This window comes from Radiomyces spectabilis (assembly GCF_025331425.1).
Source record: "Radiomyces spectabilis strain NRRL 2753 chromosome Unknown BYT42scaffold_2, whole genome shotgun sequence".
Taxonomy (NCBI): Eukaryota; Fungi; Mucoromycota; class Mucoromycetes; order Mucorales; family Radiomycetaceae; genus Radiomyces; species Radiomyces spectabilis.
In genome coordinates this window covers 1,892,802-1,916,758 of record NW_026251927.1, presented here as the reverse complement: position 1 = coordinate 1,916,758, position 23,957 = coordinate 1,892,802, and the positions used below count along the sequence as shown (strand labels likewise).

General features: G+C 45.7%; 11 protein-coding genes across 11 annotated transcripts; 4 read left to right on the top strand and 7 right to left on the bottom strand.

Annotated features, from left to right (window-relative positions):
• Positions 1-106: 106 nt before the first annotated feature.
• BYT42DRAFT_196579 (uncharacterized protein) lies at positions 107-2,091 on the top strand. Its single transcript, XM_051562493.1, has 3 exons — positions 107-218; positions 272-457; positions 516-2,091. Exons 2-3 carry the CDS (start codon positions 306-308, stop codon positions 1,642-1,644), a joined length of 1,281 nt encoding a protein of 426 aa, XP_051427419.1. The 5' UTR covers positions 107-218; positions 272-305; the 3' UTR covers positions 1,645-2,091.
• On the top strand, positions 1,849-3,683 carry BYT42DRAFT_556962 (DHHC palmitoyltransferase-domain-containing protein). The gene is made up of 9 exons (XM_051566845.1): positions 1,849-1,871; positions 1,928-2,013; positions 2,090-2,149; positions 2,214-2,307; positions 2,374-2,468; positions 2,528-2,698; positions 2,767-3,037; positions 3,111-3,199; positions 3,271-3,683. Exons 1-9 carry the CDS (start codon positions 1,869-1,871, stop codon positions 3,605-3,607), a joined length of 1,206 nt encoding a protein of 401 aa, XP_051427418.1. The 5' UTR covers positions 1,849-1,868; the 3' UTR covers positions 3,608-3,683.
• On the bottom strand, positions 3,684-5,829 carry BYT42DRAFT_526994 (SecY subunit domain-containing protein). Its single transcript, XM_051565354.1, has 5 exons — positions 5,569-5,829; positions 5,436-5,503; positions 5,071-5,350; positions 3,943-4,952; positions 3,684-3,874 (listed from the first exon to the last, which is right to left on the bottom strand). The coding sequence occupies exons 1-5, from the start codon at positions 5,573-5,575 to the stop codon at positions 3,806-3,808; spliced, it is 1,434 nt and encodes a 477-aa protein (XP_051427417.1). The 5' UTR covers positions 5,576-5,829; the 3' UTR covers positions 3,684-3,805.
• A 385-nt stretch (positions 5,830-6,214) lies between these two features.
• Positions 6,215-7,610, bottom strand: BYT42DRAFT_490249 (uncharacterized protein; the record flags this gene model as incomplete). The annotated part of the gene is made up of 3 exons (XM_051563992.1): positions 6,215-6,712; positions 6,849-7,124; positions 7,197-7,610. 3 exons carry the CDS (start codon positions 7,608-7,610, stop codon positions 6,215-6,217), a joined length of 1,188 nt encoding a protein of 395 aa, XP_051427416.1.
• A 1,811-nt stretch (positions 7,611-9,421) lies between these two features.
• BYT42DRAFT_195696 (uncharacterized protein) lies at positions 9,422-12,003 on the bottom strand. Its single transcript, XM_051562489.1, has 5 exons — positions 11,880-12,003; positions 11,592-11,717; positions 11,093-11,240; positions 10,961-11,010; positions 9,422-10,841 (listed from the first exon to the last, which is right to left on the bottom strand). The coding sequence occupies exons 1-5, from the start codon at positions 11,881-11,883 to the stop codon at positions 9,598-9,600; spliced, it is 1,572 nt and encodes a 523-aa protein (XP_051427415.1). The 5' UTR covers positions 11,884-12,003; the 3' UTR covers positions 9,422-9,597.
• A 386-nt stretch (positions 12,004-12,389) lies between these two features.
• Positions 12,390-17,994, bottom strand: BYT42DRAFT_196080 (C2 domain-containing protein). Its single transcript, XM_051562490.1, has 14 exons — positions 17,202-17,994; positions 16,817-17,127; positions 16,430-16,732; positions 16,243-16,363; positions 15,860-16,178; positions 15,678-15,799; positions 15,191-15,601; positions 14,767-15,127; positions 13,963-14,675; positions 13,835-13,897; positions 13,658-13,773; positions 13,501-13,573; positions 12,894-13,425; positions 12,390-12,760 (listed from the first exon to the last, which is right to left on the bottom strand). The coding sequence occupies exons 1-14, from the start codon at positions 17,812-17,814 to the stop codon at positions 12,538-12,540; spliced, it is 4,281 nt and encodes a 1,426-aa protein (XP_051427414.1). The 5' UTR covers positions 17,815-17,994; the 3' UTR covers positions 12,390-12,537.
• A 418-nt stretch (positions 17,995-18,412) lies between these two features.
• Positions 18,413-19,499, bottom strand: BYT42DRAFT_556948 (ribosomal protein L4 domain-containing protein; the record flags this gene model as incomplete). The annotated part of the gene is made up of 2 exons (XM_051566844.1): positions 19,371-19,499; positions 18,413-19,231 (listed from the first exon to the last, which is right to left on the bottom strand). Exons 1-2 carry the CDS (start codon positions 19,404-19,406, stop codon positions 18,413-18,415), a joined length of 855 nt encoding a protein of 284 aa, XP_051427413.1. The 5' UTR covers positions 19,407-19,499.
• A 495-nt stretch (positions 19,500-19,994) lies between these two features.
• Positions 19,995-20,652, top strand: BYT42DRAFT_543013 (40S ribosomal protein S17-B; the record flags this gene model as incomplete). Its single annotated transcript, XM_051565650.1, has 3 exons — positions 19,995-19,997; positions 20,088-20,098; positions 20,217-20,652. 3 exons carry the CDS (start codon positions 19,995-19,997, stop codon positions 20,650-20,652), a joined length of 450 nt encoding a protein of 149 aa, XP_051427412.1.
• Positions 20,653-20,830: 178 nt separating this feature from the next.
• On the bottom strand, positions 20,831-21,399 carry BYT42DRAFT_556939 (dolichol-phosphate mannosyltransferase subunit 3). The gene is made up of 3 exons (XM_051566843.1): positions 21,253-21,399; positions 21,083-21,190; positions 20,831-21,020 (listed from the first exon to the last, which is right to left on the bottom strand). Exons 1-3 carry the CDS (start codon positions 21,367-21,369, stop codon positions 20,970-20,972), a joined length of 276 nt encoding a protein of 91 aa, XP_051427411.1. The 5' UTR covers positions 21,370-21,399; the 3' UTR covers positions 20,831-20,969.
• A 334-nt stretch (positions 21,400-21,733) lies between these two features.
• On the top strand, positions 21,734-22,662 carry BYT42DRAFT_195333 (dolichol phosphate-mannose biosynthesis regulatory). Its single transcript, XM_051562488.1, has 3 exons — positions 21,734-21,954; positions 22,017-22,106; positions 22,190-22,662. The coding sequence occupies exons 1-3, from the start codon at positions 21,952-21,954 to the stop codon at positions 22,352-22,354; spliced, it is 258 nt and encodes an 85-aa protein (XP_051427410.1). The 5' UTR covers positions 21,734-21,951; the 3' UTR covers positions 22,355-22,662.
• Positions 22,510-23,874, bottom strand: BYT42DRAFT_489274 (MBOAT, membrane-bound O-acyltransferase family-domain-containing protein; the record flags this gene model as incomplete). Its single annotated transcript, XM_051563926.1, has 3 exons — positions 22,510-22,927; positions 22,992-23,339; positions 23,402-23,874. Coding segments are annotated over 3 exons (1,239 nt in total), but the record flags the coding sequence as incomplete, so codon positions are not given.
• Between the last annotated feature and the right edge of the window lie 83 nt (positions 23,875-23,957).

Below are 23,957 nucleotides of genomic sequence, written 5' to 3'. Positions count from 1 at the left end.
TCAGTCTAGTGAATCTCAAACCGATTGTTTCTACTGCATGGCTGCAAAAGATGGTGGACACCACGACCGATGACGGATTTCAAATACCGGAACCAATCCTTCCACCTATCGAACACGATCCAACCTATGATGCATGGGGCACGCCTGATTTTTCTCCTCAATCCGCTCGAGAGTCTCTGTTTGCGAGTTCGGAATTTTGGTTCTTTAATTCGGTCCAGGTTCGTCTACGAGAAAGCAAGTTTGATGCGCCTCGACTAAAACTTGGTTCTAGTTCGAGCGAAACGTGAATAACATACAAATGGCCCATGGAAAAGCCAAACTACGCTCATCAGCAGAGAACTATACAGAAAAACAAGTATGTGCGCCTCACCGCATTCTCGTCATACCTCCTTCCCCAGCCGATGAAGAACCTGGATGGGCCACTCTCGTGTCCATGCTACAGAGACGGTAAGCGGTGGTAAATCCTGCAACGCTGCAATCGTCATATAATGGAGTCTAATGTAACAAGGACATAGTCAACGGCGCCCTATTTCCCATGACGAAATCGGCTGGGCCATTATCTATTGTTCAACTTCGCTCTTATGCAATCCAACTGTTCCCAAAGCTCCGGCCGCGTCAGCACCCAGGGAACAGACACCGATCTCCCCGCCTGCCGTACCTCAGTCTCCTCCAGCCGCACCGCATTCCCCACCATCTACCACACAAGGTTCCCTGATTCGTGAAAGCGCCAGTCTCGCAGATATGTTTGATGATTTTATTGGTGATGATGGACCTCGTTCACCACCTCCTGCCGTTGTCAACACATCGCCGCCTCAGCCGGCACCTGCTACCACTGTTCCATTAATAGAGCCTTCTTCATCCTCTGCGCTTGATGCGACATCTTCCTCCACCCCCGCCTCTTTGTCCAAAAAGCGACGACAATTACCTTTTTCCTCCCAAAATATTGAACCTCTTTTATCGCAAACAATGGAACCCCAAGACAGTGTAGAAGAGACATCCACACGAAGAACACGTCCTCGTTTATCAAGCAAAGAACCACATGAAACGACGGCACCACAACATCTTATTGCCGACACCGAGCCCGGCGGTATTGACATTGACCTTGATCTTGATCTGCCTACAACGACAGTAGATATGGATCCACCGAGAGAAACAGTGACTGTGGAAACTCACAATGAATCAAGGGGTCATCCACGAGAAACAACACCTTTGGCGCTTCCCCAGACACCCCGCGGTCGAGGGACCGCGTCAAAGAGACAGAACAAAAGAAACACAAGAACCACGAATATACCCACCTCTGCTTTGAATCTGTGGAACGACAATGAAGCGCAAGCGAGTGAACACGCACCAGAAAGCGGCAATGATGAAGAAGAAGAAATCATACCGGGGAAGCAATATTCTGTCATCGAATTTGCTGCTATTGTGCGTCCACCAGCAGCGGCCCCTTCCAGTCATTCGTCCAACGAAGGAATTAACTATAAGCGATTCCGCAAAGTTCAGCCTATCCAGCCTCCTGATTTTATGGATTTTGTTCCCATGACATTAAGCGATGCGGAAATTCGGACACGACAAGGTAAACCGGCCTTGGAAATGCTTAATCGGAACTGTGTCTCATTACTTGCTTCGTATAGAACCGTCGGTTAATCTGTTTACCAACACCGATGCTGGCAATCCACAAGCCATTGTGGATCCTGATATTCAGATTCGTGTTAATACCATTGCCCACAGAAGACGACGGTGAAACCTCAAAAAGAACACGAATAAAAAAAACCCCGAGAACGCATGCGCACCTGAAGTTGAAAAAAGGATTATTAATGGCAATTTGAAATAAAAAAAAAATCAGTTTTGCGACTCCATCCAACCCAGCCATGGTAATGCATACAATAAAGGCATTCCTGTTCATGACACTAATCCCAAAGACAAAAAGAACTTGTTGACCATCTTTTTGGTCTTTGTGGTGCTGCTTAGCATCTTTGTCTTTATCTTATTGTTTGGACAGAGCCCTCAATTCAGGCAAGTCCTATATATTGCGACCCGGTTTCACTGTAACGTGGAGGACAACCAATTGAATGATAATCTGTTGGTGTAGACATGGTGTACTGGGGAAACTCAACTGGATCCTCATTGCTTGGTTACCGCGAAATATTTCGTAAGTTGAAAAAAAGATGGGAATACGACAATGACGTATTCTATAAAAAAAAGCCCCTGAATAGACGACTAGCCCACCGTGTGCTGGGACGAACCGTCGTGAACAAGATTTACGGTGCATGGTTCTATTGCTGTGAATCACGCAATCCATTCTTGCAGGTACCTTTTTGCATGAGAAAATGAGAAAATTCATGGTGTGTTGATGTGCCTGATTTAATTGTGCAGATATTCTTCATCAGTTTATCGGGTGCTTCCATTTTATTGTTCCTGAAATTTGCACTGCCGCATATACCTAATATTTACCTGTCGAGTATGCATAGGTAAGATCATCCCGTCGTATACTGTCCCATCCCAGCTTTGATTAAAATCTATTCCGCAGATTTGTTTTGATCCCGGGTCACATCTGCTGGCTGTACATCAGCTACTACATCATTTGCACTGCCGATCCAGGCACTATTACAGCGGACAATGTACAGCAGTACCTAGATCACTACGCGTACGATTACATTCTGTACGAACCGAAACAATGTCGGACTTGCCGATTAAAAAAGTAAGTCGCTACAAGACTACGCTCCACCGTAACCATGGATTTCGTTTAATGACGCACAATGGAAACAGACCGGCTCGATCCAAACACTGTTCAATGTGCAAGGGGTGCATTGGTAGGCTGGACCACCATTGTGCATGGATCAACCGCTGTGTGGGGCACAACAATCAGCGTTACTTCTTCCTGTTCCTGTTCTCTCTGAGTGAATTCTGTATCTATGGCACCTACCTGTGTTTCCAGATCTATCGCAGTATGATTATCGAAACAGGGTTAGATCAAGCTATGATTCTCGATAGTGCCACAGGCGCCCCCAAACGAATCAGTTTCCGCAAAGCTATGATTGTAAGTTATTGGAGTGGGAAAGGGGTTTTCCCCTCAGACCGCGTTATTAACTAGGGCCACGCCATGCAAAAAGGTTATTTTACAGCGGGATCGTATTATTGGCTCCATCGGTATCTTGGCCATGGTAGTGGCGGTAGTAGTTTTTGGCTTTCTCATCTACCAGTAAGTGCTAAAAGACTCGCATGGATGGTAGGGCATGTCATGGATGGTCTCAACCTTTTTTTTCGATTTAGATTATATCTGACGGCACAAGGCCTTACTACCAACGAAGCTATCAAATGGGAGATTTTAGAAGATGCGATGGACTGTGGCGAGATTGTCATATTAGCCGAGGATGCCCCGAAACCCACGCCGATGGACAACAAATCAAGACGAAGGAAAGCTGCCTCGCCGCGGTCTGTATCATCCACTGCTGCCCACTCCCATGACGTCTTGAAGCCACGAAAAATTTATGTGGACGATCTCAGTAAAGTCGAGGGCAGAAATTTGCGTTTTGAAGAGTTGGAAAATATCTATGATCATGGCATGATGCAAAACCTGTGGAATGTCTTTTTTCCCAAATCACTTTGAAGGTGCGATAATACACCTGATCTGTCACTATCCCTCTACTGTACCTGTATTCTCATATTTATGTCAATAAAAAGATGTATTGAAGTATTTCTTAATTTTTTTTATACATTCGTTCAATCCTATGCGACACATAGAATTGATAAATAAATGGTTGCAAATGACAATCAAACCCTAATTGCATTTTTTTTTTTTGCCTAATTAACCCATGAGCATGGTTTCGGGACCAGCGCCGCTTTCCATCTGCTCCTTGACAAACATTTCAAAGTACTGGAATACAAAAATAAAAAGGTTGAGTACATGAACTTTCGTATATACAACTTACGCCAGTTCCTTACCTGGAAGATAATGGTGACACAGAGCAAAATGCCGGTACCGGAACCGATAGCACCCATGAGATCGGCCAGGACAGAAATGGCTCCAAGACAAGCGCCACCGAAAGAAGCAGCAATAGGAACAACACGTTTCAATTCCTTGTACATGGAAGCGTCACGGTAACCAGCAATCACCAACTGTTGTTCCTTCAACTGATGAGCCACAGCACGAGGCGATGAGCCCGAGATTTCGGCCCATGATTTGGATAACAAAGCGCAACCGGTCACCATAATGGCGATGTAAATCACGGTGTGAATAGGATCGAGAATGGCGTGGGTCAAATTGCGAGGAGCCGAAAGATAATAGGCGACACCGTTGGTAGCGAGCAACTGATTGGATTCATCAATGGGATGCCACACACCGAGCAAGCGCACGAGAAGATTGGTACCGAAACGCTGGTAGAGCATCTGAGAGATCATGAAGACATTGGCAATCATGGCCGAGTAGAGCATGATAGGCATGCTGGAAGTGTAGAACAGTTTGATCGGATAGGTGCCGCGTTGGCTACGCATGCGGTTGGATGTGACGGGAAGTTCCACACGGAAACCTTGCACGTAAACGACCAGACCAAAGATAAATACGGCTGACAACAGACCCATCACATTGGGAAGGTGACCACGATAAAAGGCTTGCTTCAAGGCGCGAGCTTTGTTGTGACGGGATGTCATCAAATGAACCAATGAAATCAATGCACCCTCGTACTCATCGCCACGACCGACATTCACAGTGCTGGGCGACAAGGCTTGCCACATGATGGTTTGACAAATGTTGGCGGCAATAAACAGATTGATACCCGAACCCAAGCCGTAACCCTTTTGCAACATTTCATCCATCAGCATCGTGATCAAACAAGCTGCCACCAATTGCACGATCAATAGCAAACAACCACCAGCACCAATATCTTTGGGATTGCCATACAATCCCGTCAACACAGACACAGTGGCGTGACCAATCGCGATAAGTACGGCAAAAACTAGAAAACAAGAAAAAAAGAACCATAGAAATGAACCCGGTAGAAAAATGAAAAAAAGTCAGAGACATGGTCATTTGCTGCCATGGTATTTTCGTATTTCATGGGTGTGTGCACTTACGTTTTTGAGCTCCAGCGAACAAAGCACGGTCTTCCTTTAAATTGTAGTCGACCTTGATAAAGTTGGCACCTGCGAGAAGTTGCATAATCATACCCGACGTCAGAACAGGCATAATACCGAGCTCCATCAGTGTGCCACGGTTGGAAGCGAGAATGACGCGCATCCAGTACAAAGGATCCGAGGAATCAGAAGAAACAATGCCGTAAAGACGCACTTGCGACATGACCAAGAACATAAGCAAGGTGCCGCCAGTCCACAGCACCTTTTCATTGAATGGCACCTGGCATGTACAAACAGACAATGGTAAGCGTGGGTACTTTGATGAAGCAAAAATACGGTTGTCATCACTTTTTTTTTAACCTTACCTTTCGATCGGGGGTGGCAATCTCGGGCAAAACCGACATGAACGGCCGAAGTAAATGCAGTACTCGAACTGAAAAAGTATTACAGTGTGAGATGTGATGCGTGAGTCATCTATAAAGGCTTTACACGACTTACCGCCCATGGTGTGAATCTATTATGTGAGTGGAAACTCGAGCGTACAGGTTTTTGTTGCGTCTCGCTGAATTTTCTTTTTTTTTTTTGTGCAGTGGGGGAAGTCAAAAATTTAAGCCAATCACATCCATCCACAGTGAGTTTGATCCACGATCATGAATTTGTTTCGGCATTGTTCAATTTGGATGAATACATGCATCGCCTTTTATAGTATTTCCTTTTCACCGTTTTTTAAGGTTCTTATTGTTTACTTTTCTTTTACTCATCTCTTATCCACTGACAAAAAGGCGTATATTAAAAGAAAAAAAGTAAAAACTCATACAAACATTGAAAAAATAGAAATAAAAAAGATTTTGTCTAGAATTTGAAATTGGGAAAGAAACAAAAAATAAAAAAAAGGAGACGAGAATGATCTTTGAGCGAACCACTCGATATGTTGCTTTCAATTTTTTTTCTTTCTTACTTCGTTTTACATGAAAAAATATAGGTAGAATACGCGTAGGGGATGATGGAGAAACGCTTTTTTGGAGATTCCACTGGAGGCGAAAGGATGGAGAAAATTAAAAAAATAAGAGAATAAAAGAATAAAAAAAAGAGGCCAAAAATGGAGATGGAATGATGCTTGTTTTTTTCCTTTTTTTTTTCTTCTTTAAACAAAAACGAAGAGACCAAAAATGGCTGCGATGAAAAGAGGAGCATTGAAGGCGGTGAGGGTGGTACCATCGCTGGAAGTGCCTGAAGCGCCGGGCATGATACCGGAACCGGTGGCCGATTTGATGTTCTGGTTGACACTCTGATCAAAGCTGGGGAAAGTGATGATATCTTCTTGATATGGATGGGAGATATTCATGCAGGTGGCTACATCAAGGACATGCTTGTATGCATTCTTGATTTCAGGGTAATGCTTGATAGCGAAATCCATCGTCATGTTATTAATTTCATGCGACAACACAATGTTACCGCTGTTGGCAAAGCTACCGTTCTTTCCCATGGTAATGAAATCTTGGTAGTGGCCATTCACCGTATCAGCCGTCACACCAGGTGTTGTGCCCGCAGCCCAGTCATCCGTATCCAGGTTCCAAAGAATAGCCGTCAAGTTTAACTGTGTAGCAATCCATCGAACACGATCATCCATATCACCCAAAGCCTACAAACATGACCAAAAATAGCCCTAATTAGCCACATCCACATAAAAAAAAAAGGAGGGGGTTCTAAAAAATGTGCCTCAAACAGGAGAAGGGAAGAAGATGAAAAATGAAAGGAAAGAGAGTAAAGAGACTTACGGGACGCCAGTGAAGAGGAGTAATACCAGTAACGTATTTGATGGCTTTTTGAGTATAGTACAATTCGGCGAGCACTTCTTGGTTAGTCAATGTCGTCATCATCTTGTGAGACCAAGTGTGACCACAGATGTGGTGACCATCCTTCAAGCCGCGGAGAGCACCGTAAGGCCAGTTGATGACATTGGAACCAATGTAGAACATGGAAGCCTTTTGGTTATTTTGTTCCAAATAATCGTAAAAGGCATTGTGAGAGCAATTGGGACCATCATCAAAAGTCTAACCAAAAAAAAAAATAAAAAAAAAATTAATTGTGCCGTTACTACACCATTGGATCAACCATCAACTTACCAAACCCCACGTTTCCGGTTCAGGACAAGCGTAAATATCGGCATTGACACCTTCAATCTTGGGCTTCACACATTGACTGGCGGACCACCAGCAATCGGGATCTTTGGCGTTATCGTAGCCTTGCATGTTCAAACCACCGTCGGGAGTCATGGATCGCACAGGGATGTTGGGTGCTTTGGTCCAGTCAATGGAGTTATACAGTTTTTGGAACTCTTCAGATGTGTTCATGCCGTTGCTGGTAGCAATATCCCAGTTGGTGGGCCATTCGGCCTTGTTGATGGTAAAATTGGATTGATAGTATTGACATTCCACTGCGGGATCGTGCGAAGTGGTTTGCTGGATGTTCGGAATATCAATGTGAGTGGGATCCGTGTTGCTAGAGAATTTGGTGTCAGGTACGGCAGCTTGGGCCATAAAGGCCGTGGCAGCGACAGACAGAATCGCAGCTTGATACTTCCACATCGCGATTCAATGGACTTTTTTGCAAGTGGAAAAGAATAAAAAAGAACAAAAATGGAGAAAGGGGAAGACGGGAGAGGCGAGAACCTGGACGAGATATTTATATTTTTATCCAAAGGAGGCCAAAAAGAAATCAAGAAAAAAAAAAGGTCAAAACACCTATTTTCGGTAAAGACTAACCTTTTCATGCTGCAGAAGCAGAGGGAGTTTGAATGTCTAGAAGGAGCTCGTTGAAATTGCCCTTTTTGAGTTTAAAACGACCCATCTACCATTGGAGACCTTTTAGTCTAGTGGCTGCTCGGTCTTTAGTTACTAAGCTAAGCTAAATTGGCCTTTTTCCTGGTTCTGAAAAAAAAGGCCAGGCGTGAACAACATAACCCAGGTATTTGATTTTCTAAATATAGAAAAAGAACGCACTTCACTGTTTTCTTTCTGGGCCCCTACATCTCAACCACGATACCATGATATATGGTAGCCAAAGCAACATTAACAACATCAGTAAACAAAAGAAAGTGTCGATTTCTGTTTTTAGGAAGAAAAATAAAACACCAAAAATTATCAATTTGTAAATCATATTCAGAAAATGATCATTGCCATGACATTGCCTAACCTTATTTTTTTTCCCGGTTTATTAAGTATCACGGCAACCTTCCTTTTTTTTTTCATCAAGTGTCATCTCCTCTTTTTCCTTTTTGTTTACCTGCTTGCCCCTTCCTGAATCTCACAGCTCCCCCTTCTTTTTATATTCTGGATCTCCTTCTTCAAGAGACCATCCGTTTTTTTTCTTTCTCTGATCTCCATGGCTGAGGTGCCTTTTTGTTTATTCTTGATGATATGCTCCTTGGAATGTTCTCGCATGGTTCACTTGCAAACTATGTCGTCCGGATGGAGTCTAGACACCATCTGAAACCTTAATAAGAAATATAGCGAATCACCATGGCCCATTGCAACTTGCAAAAAAGCCCGGTGCAACTTGAGCTGAGTTTGGGCTGTGTTTAGGGCCTTCGATGTGGGATCGTCATGATCGTCAACTAGGTGAGCTCCGACAAGTGATTGAAATCCAATTTGCGCCAATCAAAACAGCTCACGAATGTTCTTTTTTTTCCTTGTATTCTTTGTGCCCAGGATTTTTTTTTCTGCTTTCTACATTCATCTAATGCCGTGTTTCCATGACCGCGCGCAGCTAGACTCAAATAATGAAAAAGCCAAGAATTATCTTTTTTCATTATTCGCGCTAGTTTGTTGACCTTCAGCTGTCATGATTACTATTTTTCGCTTAAACTCGAGATATTTTTATCTTTCATCGGTTTATTTTCGTTTTGACCCGGAACATATTGCTCGTTAAAATAACAGAAATTGCCAATTTTGAAACCAGTCAATCGCCTGGGTACATCCAGTTACACAAACTACCAACCCTTGGGGACCAAAACGTTTGAATAATCTTATTTTCTTGGAGAGAATCGTGCTCAAAAAATGCTTCATTTATACAGAGAGCAAACACAGAAAGAAAGAGAAGATAGAAAAAGCTTTTTCTGGAGGCAAATGGAATACCAAAATAGACAACTGGAGATTTCAAAGCATCAAAAGGCATGGTTGAAAGTAAAAACCAAAATAAAGAGGAAAGAAGTGGGGTGTGGATATGTGTATAACGTGTATATGTGCTTTGAGTGAGAAGAGGTAAAGAAAAGAAAAAACGGCTTTATGAAGAGATTATTGTGTTGGAATGTGAGTTTGTGCTGTGTAATGGTGTATCGTGTATCGTGTCGTGGTGTACTGTGCTGTGTTTGTGGATTGGAATTTGGATTTTAGAACTCAAAACAAAGAGAGGGGGAGACGAGAATGATCAACGATTAATAATAATAATGACAAAAAAAAACTAGGGGACCAGGGAACAGGAACTGAGGCATCGCTTTTTTTTCGGATGAGACGATGAAGAAGTCCTCTATCTTTTGGCAAGTTTAACGCTTGTGTGACGTTGAGGTGAAGCGCGTTCTTTCAGGGAAGATCGAGTGGTTCGCGAGGTTTGCTGGTACAAGATGCCAAATTTGCGTTGAAATTTCACGACTTCGCGGGTGAGTCGATTCATGATATCCAGCGATGTTTCTTCTTCGGAACATCGCAGAGAGCTGGTCAGAGGGACAGGTGTAGTCGGACTGGACGCCGAAAGCACCGAGTTGCACTTGGTGGAAATGAACTCATCATGATCTTCATCCATCAAAGGTAACGTAGACGCACTGCTAAGGGACGACGATGACGATGAGATGGAAAGCGACCGTGATCGACCCATATACTCCGCCTCCTTCAACTCGGCCACATCCACATTGATGTGCGTCACATTGTCATAGGAACCTAGTTTCATGGTACACTCGTGATTTTTCAGCCCATGTTTTCCCGACAATAGCATGTCTTGCTGCATTTTCCCCACATAATCCTGAATTTGTTTCGCTCGTCGGTTCATATCTGCTAGACTCATCTTGGTGGTCGGCAGTTTCACTTTGGTCGGTGGCGAACTTTCACGTGTAGGAAGTCCGTGTTCATCCCAATACGGAGTGTGTGTCGTGACGACCGACACGGTAGGCTCATCCGATATTTGGGGTGTCGATGCTCGCATCCCGACCTTGGTTTGTTTTCCACTATTGGATCGTGCGACAGAGGGACTGGATGACGCCGCCGGGGTGGATCCGGCTCGTTTGCCACCATTCGTGTTGGGCTTTTTTCGTCGAGGCGAAGGAATCTGAATCTCCAAATCCTGCATCTCTTCCAGGGGGGATGCCATCTCGTTACCGCGTGCGCCACGTCGTGAACGTGTCATTCGTTCGGTTTGTTGATTATTTTCTTCTTCTCCAACGACACGATCGTGATCACTCAATTCGTCGGTATTTCCCTCTCGGTCTTCTGACCGAGCCACTGACACCTCGGTCCATCCATCTTCTTCTGCATTCATCTTATCCACGGATCCTACCGACGACGAAACCGAGCTTCGCCTCGACTGAGGAGATGCCTGCGACCGCACATTAGTGGAAGCCACCGCTACCTTTCGATTGGCTTTGGGCGGTTTTTTTCCATTCGCAGGCTGATCCGTACCATTCGCAGCTCGTTTACGTCGTTTGGGTGCTCGGTTTCCATTGGTATCTGAAATTTCTTTCTTGGTCATTTCTGGTGACTGCGAAGATAACGGAGTGGTAACTGAATTTTGGTGACAAGAGTATTTCGGTCAGTTTATGCAACCCGCACTGAGACGATGGACTGCTCCCCCTTGATTCTACTACCCCATTTGGTTCAAAATCAAATATTCAGCCACTCACCTTGAGGAAAAGTATCGGTACTGCCATTAGGATGGTATACACGTTTTATTCTACAATCAACCAAAAAGTCAGATAACCCACAGCCTGGTGTGTCCATTTTAGCATGAGAGCCGAGGGCAGAGGAGCACTTACCGGCCGTGGACTTTGATATAGATATGATTTTCAGGATGACATCGTTCACAGTAATAATGATCGGGGATGCGTTCTTCGGTCAGACCAACACAGTCACAATGCTGCCACACCTCGCACTTGTCGCATTGAACCATTAGCCCAACGTTGTCTATGGAAACCGTGGCATGGAGATGAGTAACACGTTTCACTTCTTTACTCTTTCTGACTTAAAATACATCAGCCACCCCATCGCCTACCCATGCCGTCATATCTTTTCTTTTTTCTTTCAGCTTGCGCGGTTTAGTCAGAGAGGCACAGATCGGACCGTCTGTTCCGTGTTGAACGGGAATTTGGTGCAGTCATTTGATCATGTACCCGTCCGCCTCCCCTTTGCGACAAAGGCACCCACGACCACCTTTTTTCTTTTTTGCTTTTTTTTTTCTTTCCCTCCTTTCCTGAATTGCCACCCATTAAGAATAAAGAGAAAAAAAAGCGACCATTGCCAGTCTGTCCTACTCACGAATTTCACCGCAAACACACCGGGTAACCGACCCGCCATCGGTGCTTTCTTCTTCGGATGTCAGAATCTCTGCAGTTTGTCTGAGCGGCTTGGGTTTCGGGGTCGCTTTACGGTTGCGTCGTGAAGCTAAGAGAAAGAGAGGAGAGGAGGAGCAGATTGGACATTAATCTTCCATTTTGACATTTTCCGGTTTCCTAGCCCGCCCAATGACGAAACAGCAGAAGCGCGTCCCCGATCGATTTTGCTGTGTCTTTTCTGTCGTTCGCAAAGGTACAGGCATGGACTTACTCATGGTAGCAGAGGGTACGATTGAAAGCAATGGGTATAGTTGATGGTACGAAAAAGTGGGGAAAAAAGTAGGAGGTATGTCGAGAAAGAGAAAAGATTTAGAGAGCTCGAATTTATAACGGAATGGAGACGACGTGAATAAGCCAATAAACGAAGCGAAAATAACCGAGCTGTCAAGCTGTGCAAGGTAACAATACAGAAGCAAAGGAATGTTGAGACTTCTTTTTTTTTTATACTTTTCCCTTCAGTCCAAGGGGCACGTCGAGGAAGAAGGAAAGCGGTACGACGGATCTTGAGAATTTTTACAACGAAAAAAAAAAGGGTAAAAAAAGAGGCTCCGCTTCGGAGTCTCCCGAGCAACATCACCCAGGATAATTACAACATCTTGGATAAGGAATAACCAACATACTTTACAAAGTCGTGTACCAGAATTGAACAGCCCACACATTACATTGCTTTATTCTAAGATTGACTGCCGTTGCTCAATGGTCCCCTTCTTTTTTTTGTTCTATACTTGGAGGAATACCAAAGGCAAGATAATAGAAACGGTTCTCGGTGGTTCGTTTTCATTTTTTGAACTCAACAGTTTTCGGACGATGCAAAGAGGGTTTTTCCAACATGAAAACAGATGCTCATTTTGATTGGTTCAGGTGGGTTTTCAATGCGGGGAAAATTCTATCTTGACATGAATCTCACCAGAATCGGACGGATACAGTCGCAACCATTTGTCCACCGTCGTCGCACTGCCACTTGGAAGCAGTTCCCAAATATTCCAGCGACATTCGCCCAGGTCCACTGAATGACTGAACCGATTGTAATCCTTGATCTTAAAGTCAATAATTGTCGGTTTCCTAGCGACCGTGTAGTTGAAACTCTCGTTCCTGAAAAAAAAAAGAAAGGTGTCAGACAAATATAAAACAGTGACACCCGTGAGTCAATGACGTTGACGATGTTAAACCTGGGAGGACATTGCGCGCAAATCACGGAACATCATCCGAAATGGACAAAACTTACCAAACCGGAGTTAATGATTTTTTGATTACTTTGGATTTGAACACGGGTTGTTGGTCGACCGTCACTCGTACATATGGATCGCTTGTACCGCTTTTATCGACGCCTCGAAGTCCTCGGGCTTCCATCAACGTCACCTTGACAACACCGCCCGCATTCCCGGTTTCACTGGCGGTGATTTCATGTTCCTGGCTGCGCAAAGACGTATCGGTCACGGCCAGCGAAGGTGTGCGACTGTGTGCCGAAGCATTGGCTCCTGCACGGTTCGAAATCGATCGCGCCGGTGAAATAGTGGGAGGGAGGTCAAACACCGAGGTCGTGTGCGACGATGTCAGTCCCATTACCCCCGTCAGCATCCGTGTGGTGGACGATAGCACCGAAGTGTGCGTTTTTCGTTTCGCCAACAACTGAGGTTGCCACAGAAATCGGACACGTACCGTGCCTGTCACATCCGGAGGTCCCGCCAACGGAATCTGGACATCCCTTGCCACAAAACTCTCGATAAATTCGCTTGCAAGGGAAATTCCCCCGGATCCTATATTCAAAGACGTTCACTGCCTCTGTACTCTCGTTTCATGGCCCCAAAAGTCGGGCTTTTTCTTTTCTTTACCTAGTGATTCGTCTCCTTGGAATTGGTTCCAATCGAATACTTCAATACGGAAACTTGAACATCTTCGTGATTGCTACGGCGCAGTGAAAGGAGATGAATAAATTTGACATCAGGAAATACACGTTAGAGCACACGATCCATTGGTGATTCGACTTACAATGGGGACCACAAATTGCTCGTTTCTCCATACAGGGCTCAACGATTTCTTGATGGTGATACTCTTGTGAACCCGGGCACCATCGATGGTGAATACCACATAAGGATCACTGGTACCTAGCAATTCATGATTTTAGCCTGTGAACATGCTACTAAGAAAGCTCTATCAATTATCTACCTGATTTATCCACTGCCTTGAGATTCCTTGCGCTGAGTAACGTTACGGTCAAATTTCCCTGATCTACAAACAATGATATCTAAGCGTTTTGCGGTGGGACAAATATGGAGGGGTTGCGCTCCACTTACTTTCCAGGCTTTCATCTGGGCTCAAGTGGAAATTCATGAGTGGCGCATAGCAGAAACTCAACCGAATCTCTGCACCGTCGGAACCGAGCAGCGGGTACCAATCGCCATCGTCGTCGTCGTCTTCCTGTCTATCCGCGTCTGTGCGAGGAATTAACCTGCGTTGGCGCTGTTGTATATGACGAATAATGTTGCTGGCAGTGTCGACCCAATATCCCAGTTTGATGTCATCATTCTCATCGCTATCACTCGGTTTAATTTCCACCACCACGCGTGAAAATTCGGCTTCCTTCACAAACGCATCACCCGCTTCGTTGAAAGGCAACACACGGCCTTTGACCTTGGCTGTTTTGAATTGCGGCGTAAGAGAGTCGACAAGGATCTGCGCGTACGCCTTGGCCACCCGACGCAATCGCACTTCATGGATTCGGACCGTCAACACGCCACAATCGTACGTGCGCAGATCAATCACGTTATCCGGGGTATAGTTGACAGGGAATCCATTCAAATCGTACAACGGAGCAGTGGTCTCGATGTCATTATGGTTAGGTGTAACAGTCACCGTTTCCGGGGCATCGGACGGTTCTGACGAGGATTCTGTTGTTGCAGCGGGTTCGGAAGCTAGTTTTGGCAATGCCATCGTAGGATAAAATTCAGCGCTGTAGTGCAATTCGCCTTTGGCTGACTTTCGTCCCACAGCTCGAAGTGGAGCCCATCTGGCAGTAGTAAAATAAAAATGAGAAAATCCGACCAATGAAAGGAGAGTCGAGAAAATGATAGAGGACAGCGAAGAGGAGGCATACTTACTTGTCTATCTTTGGCGGACTGGCGATGTACCAGGTATGGGTAGTTCCATTTTCTTCTTTGGTCTGTTGGTATACAATGTCTCGCATGTGGAGCACCGCGGAACCGAGCGACTTGTCGCTTGTTTTGGCATTCCAATCCATGACTTCCAAGACGAGATCTTCCTTCATCGAGTGCACGGGAATGTAATGAATTTCGGTCCATTCGGGATTCAAATTATTGTCAATGGCCTCGGTCCGTGCACAGATTCGCGAACCCGACATGACACGCACATAAGGGTCCGATTTACTGCCTGTGGCTGCCTCGACATTCCGCAGATCACGCGCTTCCCACAATGACAATCGAACCACACCAATGGGAGGATCTAGTTACCACGGTTATCTTTTTAGGTTATCTGTTTCACTCGATGATGGTTCGCAATACTTACTGTAGAGACCAAAACCAGTGACACCTAACGCTAGTTCTTTCATGACCACCGGTTTCCATTGCATACTGACGCGAATCCGGCCGCCGGTTTTCCGTTCCCGCAAATAAAGGTCCCACCAGCCGTCGTTCTTGGCTTGTTGTTGCAACATGTCCATAAGATATCCACGCCACACTCCCAACAACGTATCCTCGCCAAACGCCACGCTGTCCTTGATAAGCACGCGAAGGTAGATTTCCGTTTTGTCCAACACCACCACTTCGACGGGCCGTTCAAATTTAGGATTGGGATTACGCTTGAACACTGGCGTTGTCATCTTTTCCGCCCCATTAATCATCACTACAGCATAAGGACTGACCGTCGTTCCACCCAAATGTCGGCATTCATGCACCGTCAAACGAAGCACACCGGAATCTAGTTGCTCATATAAGGAATTCGATTCGATTGTATTGTGACCTGCGTACGCGTCGCCGCTGATTTATGCACTTACTTGATTCTGCCGCGGGCTCCACGGTGCCGTCAGGCAAGTAGGTTGGTTTTGACACTGGCAAGAACCGCATATCTGCTTTCAAGTGGCAAATGGGTTTGCCACGTCGTGTCATTAATAGCTCCCTAAGATACGGGCTTCTGTTAATACGTGACATGTTGTTTTTCCTGGAGATCGACATTTACAATCCAGATGCTTCTCCACTCGCTTCCTCCGATAATTCGTGTAGATCAAAGTGGGTTCTTGCAATGCGGCGATCTTTGGTGTTGTTGTTTTGGCTTCGCAGTTCAAGGGTGAGTATCGAGGTTAAATTGTTTAATAGAAGGAAATGGGTTTCATTCCACCGTGGTTCGAGTGTGTTGGGCAGAACACTGGTTCGTCCGAGTTCCTGGGCTTTATCCAAATAGAATCGAACAAACGGACTGATACTTGCTCCCGAAAAGTCACCGGATTGCAAAGGTGTACAGGAATACACAGTAATAGCCAATACACCATTTGCTTGTGCTGTCGCCGAAACATTTACAGTCAGAAAAACAAAGAGGAATTAATGGTGGTGCAGTATCCTTACTGATATCGAGTTCTCCAGCAAAGAACTTTTCTAGATTAAAGCTGAATACATTGGGGTAATACATCATTGGCCCAAGGATCGTATGTACTTGATCGCGCACAAAGCTCTGCAGCCCTGGAATCTGTAGAAAGTAAGGGACGCTTAAGCAATGATGAAAACAAACACTGTATACCAAAAGGGCACTTACATTGTTCACATCGAAACCAAATGTTTCTCCACCAATCGGTTTAAGCACATAATCAAAGAGCGGTTTGTTCATAAAGCAGGCTTCGACCATCTTGATGTGCGGGAATTTGCTGGTAAACTGGAGTTTGATGCGCATTTGGCCCTTGAAACTCATGTCCTCCACGAGAACGGGGATCCCTGCCCCAACCATGCCTTTTCCCAGACGAATATTAAGCACGACCTTGGGATTCATTTTCTGTTCCACTTGCTTCATCGTCATTTGCGACGTATCGTTTGGCACAAAAGACACTGTCCAATCCATGCACTATATAAACCGTTTAATCATACGAACTGGGACCCCACATCATGATCACAAAATACTGCAAAAAGAGTCTCACAGAATGCGTACCACAGTGTCTGGTTCGGTGTTCAAAAAGGTCTTTACATTGTCGACTCGAAAGGGAGTGGAACCGAGAGTAAAGGTGGTTAATCGAACGGAATCGAGGAACCCAGGAAGATAATCGACCAAATAAGTGTCGATATTTTCAATGACATAGGCGCTCATGACCGGTTCGAAGATGAGCCAAAATTTTTGTAGGAAAGTGTTAAGCCAATGCACGGTTTCGGCATTGGTTTCCAGGCTTTGTTTGACCATTTCTCGATGAATATCATCGCTTGCTTGTCGATGAAATCTTTGATAGTCCAATTGAAGGTACAATCCTAGAACCAGCGTCCGCATTAGACTTTAAGCATGCTGCCATGATTGGGTTTTTTGGTCAGGAGCGGTATTTTACCTACAGCAAGACACAGAAATAGAAACGTGGCCACTCCGAATCCAAAGGTTGCCAGTGTCCATGCTCCTATGCCTACGACGAATATCATTATCGTATCTTGTAACCCTTCCCCACGAAAAAGCAGAAACAGAATCTCTGTGGTAGGGTCATTGTTCTTTTCATTCGCACGCAGATGAGTGGCTCCTCCTGGGTTAGGACGGGAAGACAGGGATGTCCAGCCAATGTTCCAGTGGTCGGGAATACGTGCTGATGGTATAGTGCCGTTGGTTGGGCTTTTGGGTGACCGTGGCGATGCCGTTGACATTCTCCGTGATTTTGTACGTGACACTTGAATGTCGGTCGGCTTGATGGGTTTGAGCTGAGCGCTTGCGAGCGCTTGCATAACTTCGTGGACATCGTAGGTCCCTAGTTCGGTCTGCAAGCCTTTGCGATGACCTAGATTACGAAAGTCTGGTATCAAGTTTGGGGGAATGTCTCTTTCGGCTTCGGCCCGTTTCTGTTCAGGGTGGATATCTGGGTCGAAAACGTGGACGGTGGTATCTGAGGTTTGCATTATCTCTTTGTCCATGGCTTCCTGAGCGGCGAAAGCCTCTTCTTGGTATAGTTTATCCATGTCGGGGCAGGGTAAACGGAAGCGAAACGCTGGGCTTTCGGAATTGTATGCCGGATCTCTTGAATTGGGTCACCGAAAGTTGCTCTCAGCTACAAAAATATGGTTTTTAGTTTTGGCCTCGTTCTTTTTTCCCCTTTGACTTTTTACGGGTTGGGGCTGGATCCAATCAGGAACACGCAATTGCGTTGGTTTTCCGTTATTGTGCCATCTGCACGCATGAATACGATTCTTGCATCAATGTGTTAAGTGTCAGTTATCTTTTTCTTCCTACAATGGCAGTAAAATTGGCTCATGCATTTGTCACACGCGAAAAAAATAATATGTGCCAAGGAATATTTTGACATCCAGACTTTCTAGTGGTCACAGGGTCACAAATGCTGTCATCCTCATTGTTCGCTTTCTATCAATAGAATAAAAATGCATGTGCGCAAATAAACACGCTTGATATGGTAAATACAATGGACACAACTCGCAGGTCAATGGAAGGATCCATCGATGCTTCATCTAAGCAAAATCATTATAGCTTCACAACGGCCATTGGACTCTTTTTTGAACTACATTTTATTTTTCATAATGCAAGGATGCAATGACAAAAGATTTAAGCAGAGTGAAGGGTTTCCAAGAACTTCTTGGAGGCAGCAGTGCTGGCACCCTTCTTCTTGGGCTGAGCCTTGGTGACCTTGCCAGAAGCGCGCTTCTCGGAAGCCAAGATTTCGGCGCGACGGAGGACCTGAGCGTAGGGGTTAAGGCGGTTCATAACACCCTGGTTGCGAAGAGGGTTCTTCTTTTGAGTGTAAGGACGCTTCTGGATCTTGGAACCAGCAGGACGAACGACAGACTGGATTTCGTCCGAGTTGATCAAGCGAGCGACATCAGGGTTGGTCATGATGTGAGCAGGCAAGACGTAGTTGCTCTTCAAAGAAGCAGGGGTCTCGTAGGTACCGTAGAGTTCGTCCAAAAGAGCGAAAGCACTCTGGGTCCAAATGATGAAACGACCCAAGTGACCGCCAGGAGCGAGCTGCAACAAGTTGAGGCGACGGACGTTGACGAGTTCGACACCGGGCAAGTTACGGAAAGCCTTGACGATACCGTTGTCCTCGTTGTAGATAACAAGAGGACCACGGCGTTGACGATGACGACGGTTGCGGAGCTTACCGAGACCAGCACGGAGTTTACGAGAGTTGGACACCTTGACAACGTCAGCATAGGCTTCAATGGCCTTCAACAAGGCGACGGCTTCCTTGGTCTTGCTCAACTTCTCGACAGCGTCGCCAACGACAAGAGGAACTTCCTCAATTTTTTCAACACGATGACCGCGAGCCATGACCAACGAGGGAAGAGCCGAAGCAGCCAAAGCCGAAGCAGTGGCGAAACGCTTCTGGTTCAAGTTGGTCTTGATGTGCCACTTGCGCCAGGTCTAAACATTTCCGAAAACAGAATCAGTTAGTTTTTTGCAACGAGAAATCCGTTGATCCGTCAAGATTTGGGCTGCGCAAAAACGAAAAATCCGCAGCAAGACGGATCTATTGGCAGTTAATTAGCGAGATATACGGTACCTTGGTGGGAGCGAACATACGACCACCACGGCACATGTTGCCAAAAGCGGCTTGACCAGCACGGTGAGTACCGGAACCATTGACACGGGGAATACGAGCAACGGCACGACCAGTACCCCAAGATTCGGCCGAGGTCTGGTGACCGGCCTTTTCAGAGACGGCGTAAGGTTGACGCTTATTCTTGGCCATGTTGGTGTGGACAAAGTTGACAATGTCGGGACGAATGGGAGCCTTGAAAACGGCGGGCAAAGGGACAGTGCCCGTGGTACCCTTGCCGGATTCGGCGTAAACGTTGATGACAGGTCTAGCGGCTGCGGACTATAGTACAAAGACTCTTTAGTACCATGATGCAAACACTCGATGGATGGATCCTTGATGTCTCACCATATTGAGGATGTGTGAAAAAAATAAAGAGAAAGAACACTACTGGAACCATCACCCACCAAGGGCTGGCCTAAGCAAGCGAGAATTTCGCTGTCCGGCAAAATCCGAATCAGCCCACGGCAAATCCGGGGTTTACGCCCGCACCTGTCCGGGGATTATGAGGCGGGCGGGATACTTGGTGAAGCCTCCATCCACGAGCTTGGACATCCTTCCTTTCCATCCATCCTAAAGTAATACACTATGGTACGTGCCGATATCTCATGCATCCTTGCGTGATTATGCTATAAACCAAGTACAAAAGATACAGATGAACTGACTATTTGCTGTTATTAGGGTCGCGTTAGGTAAAAACGAAGAAAACGATTTATTTTTAATCGACACGGATGGATCGCCTCTTGCGGAATTCACCATCGATTCATGTGAATTGAAGAGACTTACGACTTTTTTTTCTTTTTTCTTTAGAACCAAGACTGTCAAGAAGGCCTCGCGTGTCTTGATTGAAAAGTACTATCCTCGTCTTACGTTGGACTTCCAGACCAACAAGAGAATCTGCGATGAAGTGACCATCATCCAGTCCAAGCGTCTCCGTAACAAGATCGCCGGTTTCACCACCCACTTGATGAAGCGTATCTCTCGCGGTCCCGTCCGCGGTATCTCCTTCAAGTTGCAGGAAGAAGAACGTGAACGCAGAGACAACTTCGTTCCCGAATTCTCCGCTTTGGACACCTCCGTCATTGAGATCGATCCCGATACCAAGGATCTTCTCAAGACCCTCAACTTTGAGAACCTTGCCAACGTCCAGGTCACCAACCCTGTCGCTGCCTCGGCCCACGCTGACTTGCGTCGTCCTCGTCGTGACAACCGTGCTCCCCGCAAGGCCGCCGAAGCCACCGCTTAAGTAGAAGTACTTCCCCGATAGTTCTTCGCCAACGCGAAACAGCATTAAAAAAACGGAATCCAACTTTCTCTTTACTTTTTTTATCTGCTCAGTGAACCGATGAGCCATGAGTTTTGATACGCGCTGTTCGTAATTGTGTGAATTGTATATAAACGTAAAGCGTCATATGAGTAGCATGCAAAAGTAAAAGCTTTCTTGAGACTACAGAGTGTATTATTTTGAGGTTTTGAAGGGTAATACAATAGGATCTGAAAGGGAAGAACGACGAGGATATTTCAGTTCACCGCAACAATGCTTTGCGAGGTGTGTTTTTTTTTCTACAGAGACACGCCTTTGGATTGTAAATCAGCTTTGGCAGCTTGAATTTCCTAAAATGAACGTGTTAGAGTGAGCGGTAAAGAACCCGTGCCATGGTCTCTTGAAAGCGTACCGTCATGAGCTCTGCATACGCCTCTGGACAGTCACTAAATGTCATAATATGCCAACCGAGGTTGCCTAGACTGTAAGAACCGAAAGAAACAAGCGCCCACCATGGGAACTATGCAACCCACGTGTTAGTATTCATATGGCGCGTCATGGAATACAATTTGTAATCTTTACCACTGGCACGATTTTATTTTGGATGACATCGGGTAAAGGCAGTAATCCTAAGAAAAGGACAATGTACACAGTGACAGCAATAGCTAATGTGGTAAATGCTTCTGTGGCTCTGGTCATCTTTGCAAAGAAAAAAAAAAAGGTATGTGAACAAAGACGTAGGAAGCGGAGCCCAAGGCACACAAAAGTGGAATGCCGGCAGAACGGTGACTGGCCATTCGGCGGGGTGCCAGTGGGCGGTTTTTGCACTCAGAGATCCAAGTCATCTCCAACACAGCGCGGCTAGACACGTATAACCCAACGGTGCACTCTATAAATGTATCTGGTTTGCAGCAGCTCAATGCCTTGATATACGACGTAAGAATCAACAAGCTGTACTTTTTCCAAGCGTACGCTTTTCGCCAGTATAATTGAAGGAGGTCGCTTTTGTATGGTGCCTGGATAATTACACGTACACAGACAATGCTTCACATACCACACAGCTTTTATTGAACAAATTCCTGATTATCACCAGGATCTCTATACCAATCCTGTTGTTTTACCGGTGTGTTGTCTTTGGAAAATGTAAGGCCATCAAGGGCATGCGTAATTTGGTGCTCCGATTGTGACGGTGAGCATGTGGCAATGCAAGAGCCACGCTTCAACTCTACCAAAAAGGGTCGCTCATTTTATTCTATTTTTTGTTACCGTTAGACGCGCATCATGGTAAGCGTGTGGAAACACGGCAAATGTGAATGTCTGGTTAATTATCGTTGCTTTTTTCTCAGGGTACAGGTGCAGATAAAACTGTAGGAGCGGTGGCCTTTTTTTCCGCGGTCACCATCTTTACCTATTACACCATCTGGGCATTGCTCATGGTAACAAAAAAAAAAAAAAAAAACCAACTCATTTCCGCCTTTGACAGCAGCTTGACATTTTGACCTTTTTCGTGTTTTCTTAGCCTTTTGTAGATGAGGGCCATCCTTTGCATAATTATTTCCCTCCTTGGGAATACGCTATCCGCGTACCACTGATTATCCTTATTGTGGGTCTGACCGTCATATTCACGTTTCTCGGTCTGGTCATGATCAAGAGTAAGAATAACCAGACCAAAAAGGCAAAATAACCATGGATACGGTTCTCCAGCCAGCAACAATCTTCCTTTTAATGTAACTGATACGATATCCTACTATTATTGTCCCTGTTTTTTTTTGGCACCAAATCAATAACACACTCTGTCGCAACCAATCGCATCATTGTTTATTGAACTGCACATCCGGCTTATTCGGCTTTCAATGTTCGTTTCCGCATGGTTTGAGAGGTCTTGACTTCCAGGTCACTGAGCTTTTTGTCTTCCGCCTTTTCTGATGCCTGCAGCCGTTGTTTCTGTAGCTTCATGAAAAACGGATAGCTAAGCTTGTAGAATCCCCACAGCAACGCGGCTCCCCATAGATGGTAGTAGTAAATGCCGCGCCATATGTGTAAAATACGCGAGATGTAAAGCAAATCGAATGCTCCAATGAGGAAATTGATCACAGTGTAAGTAAAGAACCATCCAACCACATCGTATGCGGATTTCCAAAACGGACGAGGCGTCTTTTGGTCCGGCTCCAGAGTGAGAGGTCGGATCAGACGTCGGCAACTACGACTCAAAGTCTGATACACACCCACAGGGATGAAAAAGACTACACAAAAAAATCTTGGTAAGAAAATCTGTGTGCGATGACTTGGCTTTTTTCAGTCATGACAATGATGAGAGATACTTGCGATAGTAGCCTGGATGGAATCCGTGCCACATGGCCGAGATGGCATAGACACAAAAAGTGTTTTTGATGGCCGGTTTGGCCCCCGGAGGCGTGAGACGAAGATAGACATAGTGACGGAGCCAGATGTTGGCTTTCATGTTCCAGTTTTCCGTGTAGTATTTGACCGAAGGCGCGGTTTCGCACTCACGGATACGAACATTACGTAAACGATCCCATTGCGGTTTGCCCTCACTATTGATACCGCTGAATCCCAATCCACATAGCACACAAGCTCCCTCGGCCATTACCCACACCGAGTAATACTTGACACGCGTCATGAAGCCACAAGCCTGCAGAAAGAAAAATCTGCCACCCTTCCCGTTCAGTATCCTTGGCTGACGATGAAGATGGCTTGGTTAACTGCTTACCTCTGGTAGAATGGCATCGCGAGATAGGCGGGCTCCAGCGCCGCATAGTAGTTGTAGGTAGGCGCAAAAAGGACGAGAATGATGACAAGTATAATACTTTTGGTAAGGACGAACATGGCCGGTTTCCAGGTACTTAAATTAGACGACACGGGTTTTTTGGACTCGTTGGGAGCGGTCTCGACCAGGGGAAGGTTGGTGAAGCGAATGTAATCCATGTATTCGCACACCGGGCCCGTCAGGAAGCCGCCAAAAAAGAAGGCCCAGCCAAAGAATTCGATCAACGTAGGGTATCGTGCGATTTTCATTCGCTGATTGTATTCAGTCAGGTACCGGTCCTCCGTACGTCCATCCAGTACGTTAAACCCAAATGAAGACAGCTTGATCGTCAGTACCATCAACGCTCCTGAATAATCCAGTTGACTGTCGCCCACGTAGCCTTTCAACTGACGATCGATGTGACTAGAACAGACGGCGAGAGCAAGTACTGGAGATCAGTCGGACTGCCCGATGAGCGAAATGAACCAAAAACTTACCAAAACGCCATACTTGCCATGAC

Coding starts and splice junctions, on each gene's coding strand:
- BYT42DRAFT_196080 (XM_051562490.1), bottom strand. CDS start 17,814: ATGGATAAACTATACCAAGAAGAGGCTTTCGCCGCTCAGGAAGCCATG. Junction 15,800..15,859: donor AGTGGAGAAGCATCTGGATT/GTAAATGTCGAT, acceptor CCCGTATCTTAG/GGAGCTATTAATGACACGAC. Junction 12,761..12,893: donor AAATCATTAACTCCGGTTTG/GTAAGTTTTGTC, acceptor TTTTTTTTTCAG/GAACGAGAGTTTCAACTACA.
- BYT42DRAFT_556939 (XM_051566843.1), bottom strand. CDS start 21,369: ATGACCAGAGCCACAGAAGCATTTACCACATTAGCTATTGCTGTCACT. Junction 21,191..21,252: donor AAAATAAAATCGTGCCAGTG/GTAAAGATTACA, acceptor TGGGTTGCATAG/TTCCCATGGTGGGCGCTTGT. Junction 21,021..21,082: donor CGTATGCAGAGCTCATGACG/GTACGCTTTCAA, acceptor CGTTCATTTTAG/GAAATTCAAGCTGCCAAAGC.
- BYT42DRAFT_556962 (XM_051566845.1), top strand. Junction 2,699..2,766: donor CGGACTTGCCGATTAAAAAA/GTAAGTCGCTAC, acceptor CAATGGAAACAG/ACCGGCTCGATCCAAACACT. Junction 3,200..3,270: donor TTTGGCTTTCTCATCTACCA/GTAAGTGCTAAA, acceptor TTTTCGATTTAG/ATTATATCTGACGGCACAAG.
- BYT42DRAFT_526994 (XM_051565354.1), bottom strand. Junction 5,351..5,435: donor TTGCCACCCCCGATCGAAAG/GTAAGGTTAAAA, acceptor TGTACATGCCAG/GTGCCATTCAATGAAAAGGT. Junction 3,875..3,942: donor GTGTCACCATTATCTTCCAG/GTAAGGAACTGG, acceptor TTTGTATTCCAG/TACTTTGAAATGTTTGTCAA.
- BYT42DRAFT_195696 (XM_051562489.1), bottom strand. Junction 11,011..11,092: donor TATATCAAAGTCCACGGCCG/GTAAGTGCTCCT, acceptor GGTTGATTGTAG/AATAAAACGTGTATACCATC. Junction 10,842..10,960: donor TACCGATACTTTTCCTCAAG/GTGAGTGGCTGA, acceptor ACCAAAATTCAG/TTACCACTCCGTTATCTTCG.
- BYT42DRAFT_195333 (XM_051562488.1), top strand. Junction 22,107..22,189: donor CCATCTGGGCATTGCTCATG/GTAACAAAAAAA, acceptor GTGTTTTCTTAG/CCTTTTGTAGATGAGGGCCA.
- BYT42DRAFT_196579 (XM_051562493.1), top strand. CDS start 306: ATGGAAAAGCCAAACTACGCTCATCAGCAGAGAACTATACAGAAAAAC. Junction 458..515: donor TACAGAGACGGTAAGCGGTG/GTAAATCCTGCA, acceptor ACAAGGACATAG/TCAACGGCGCCCTATTTCCC.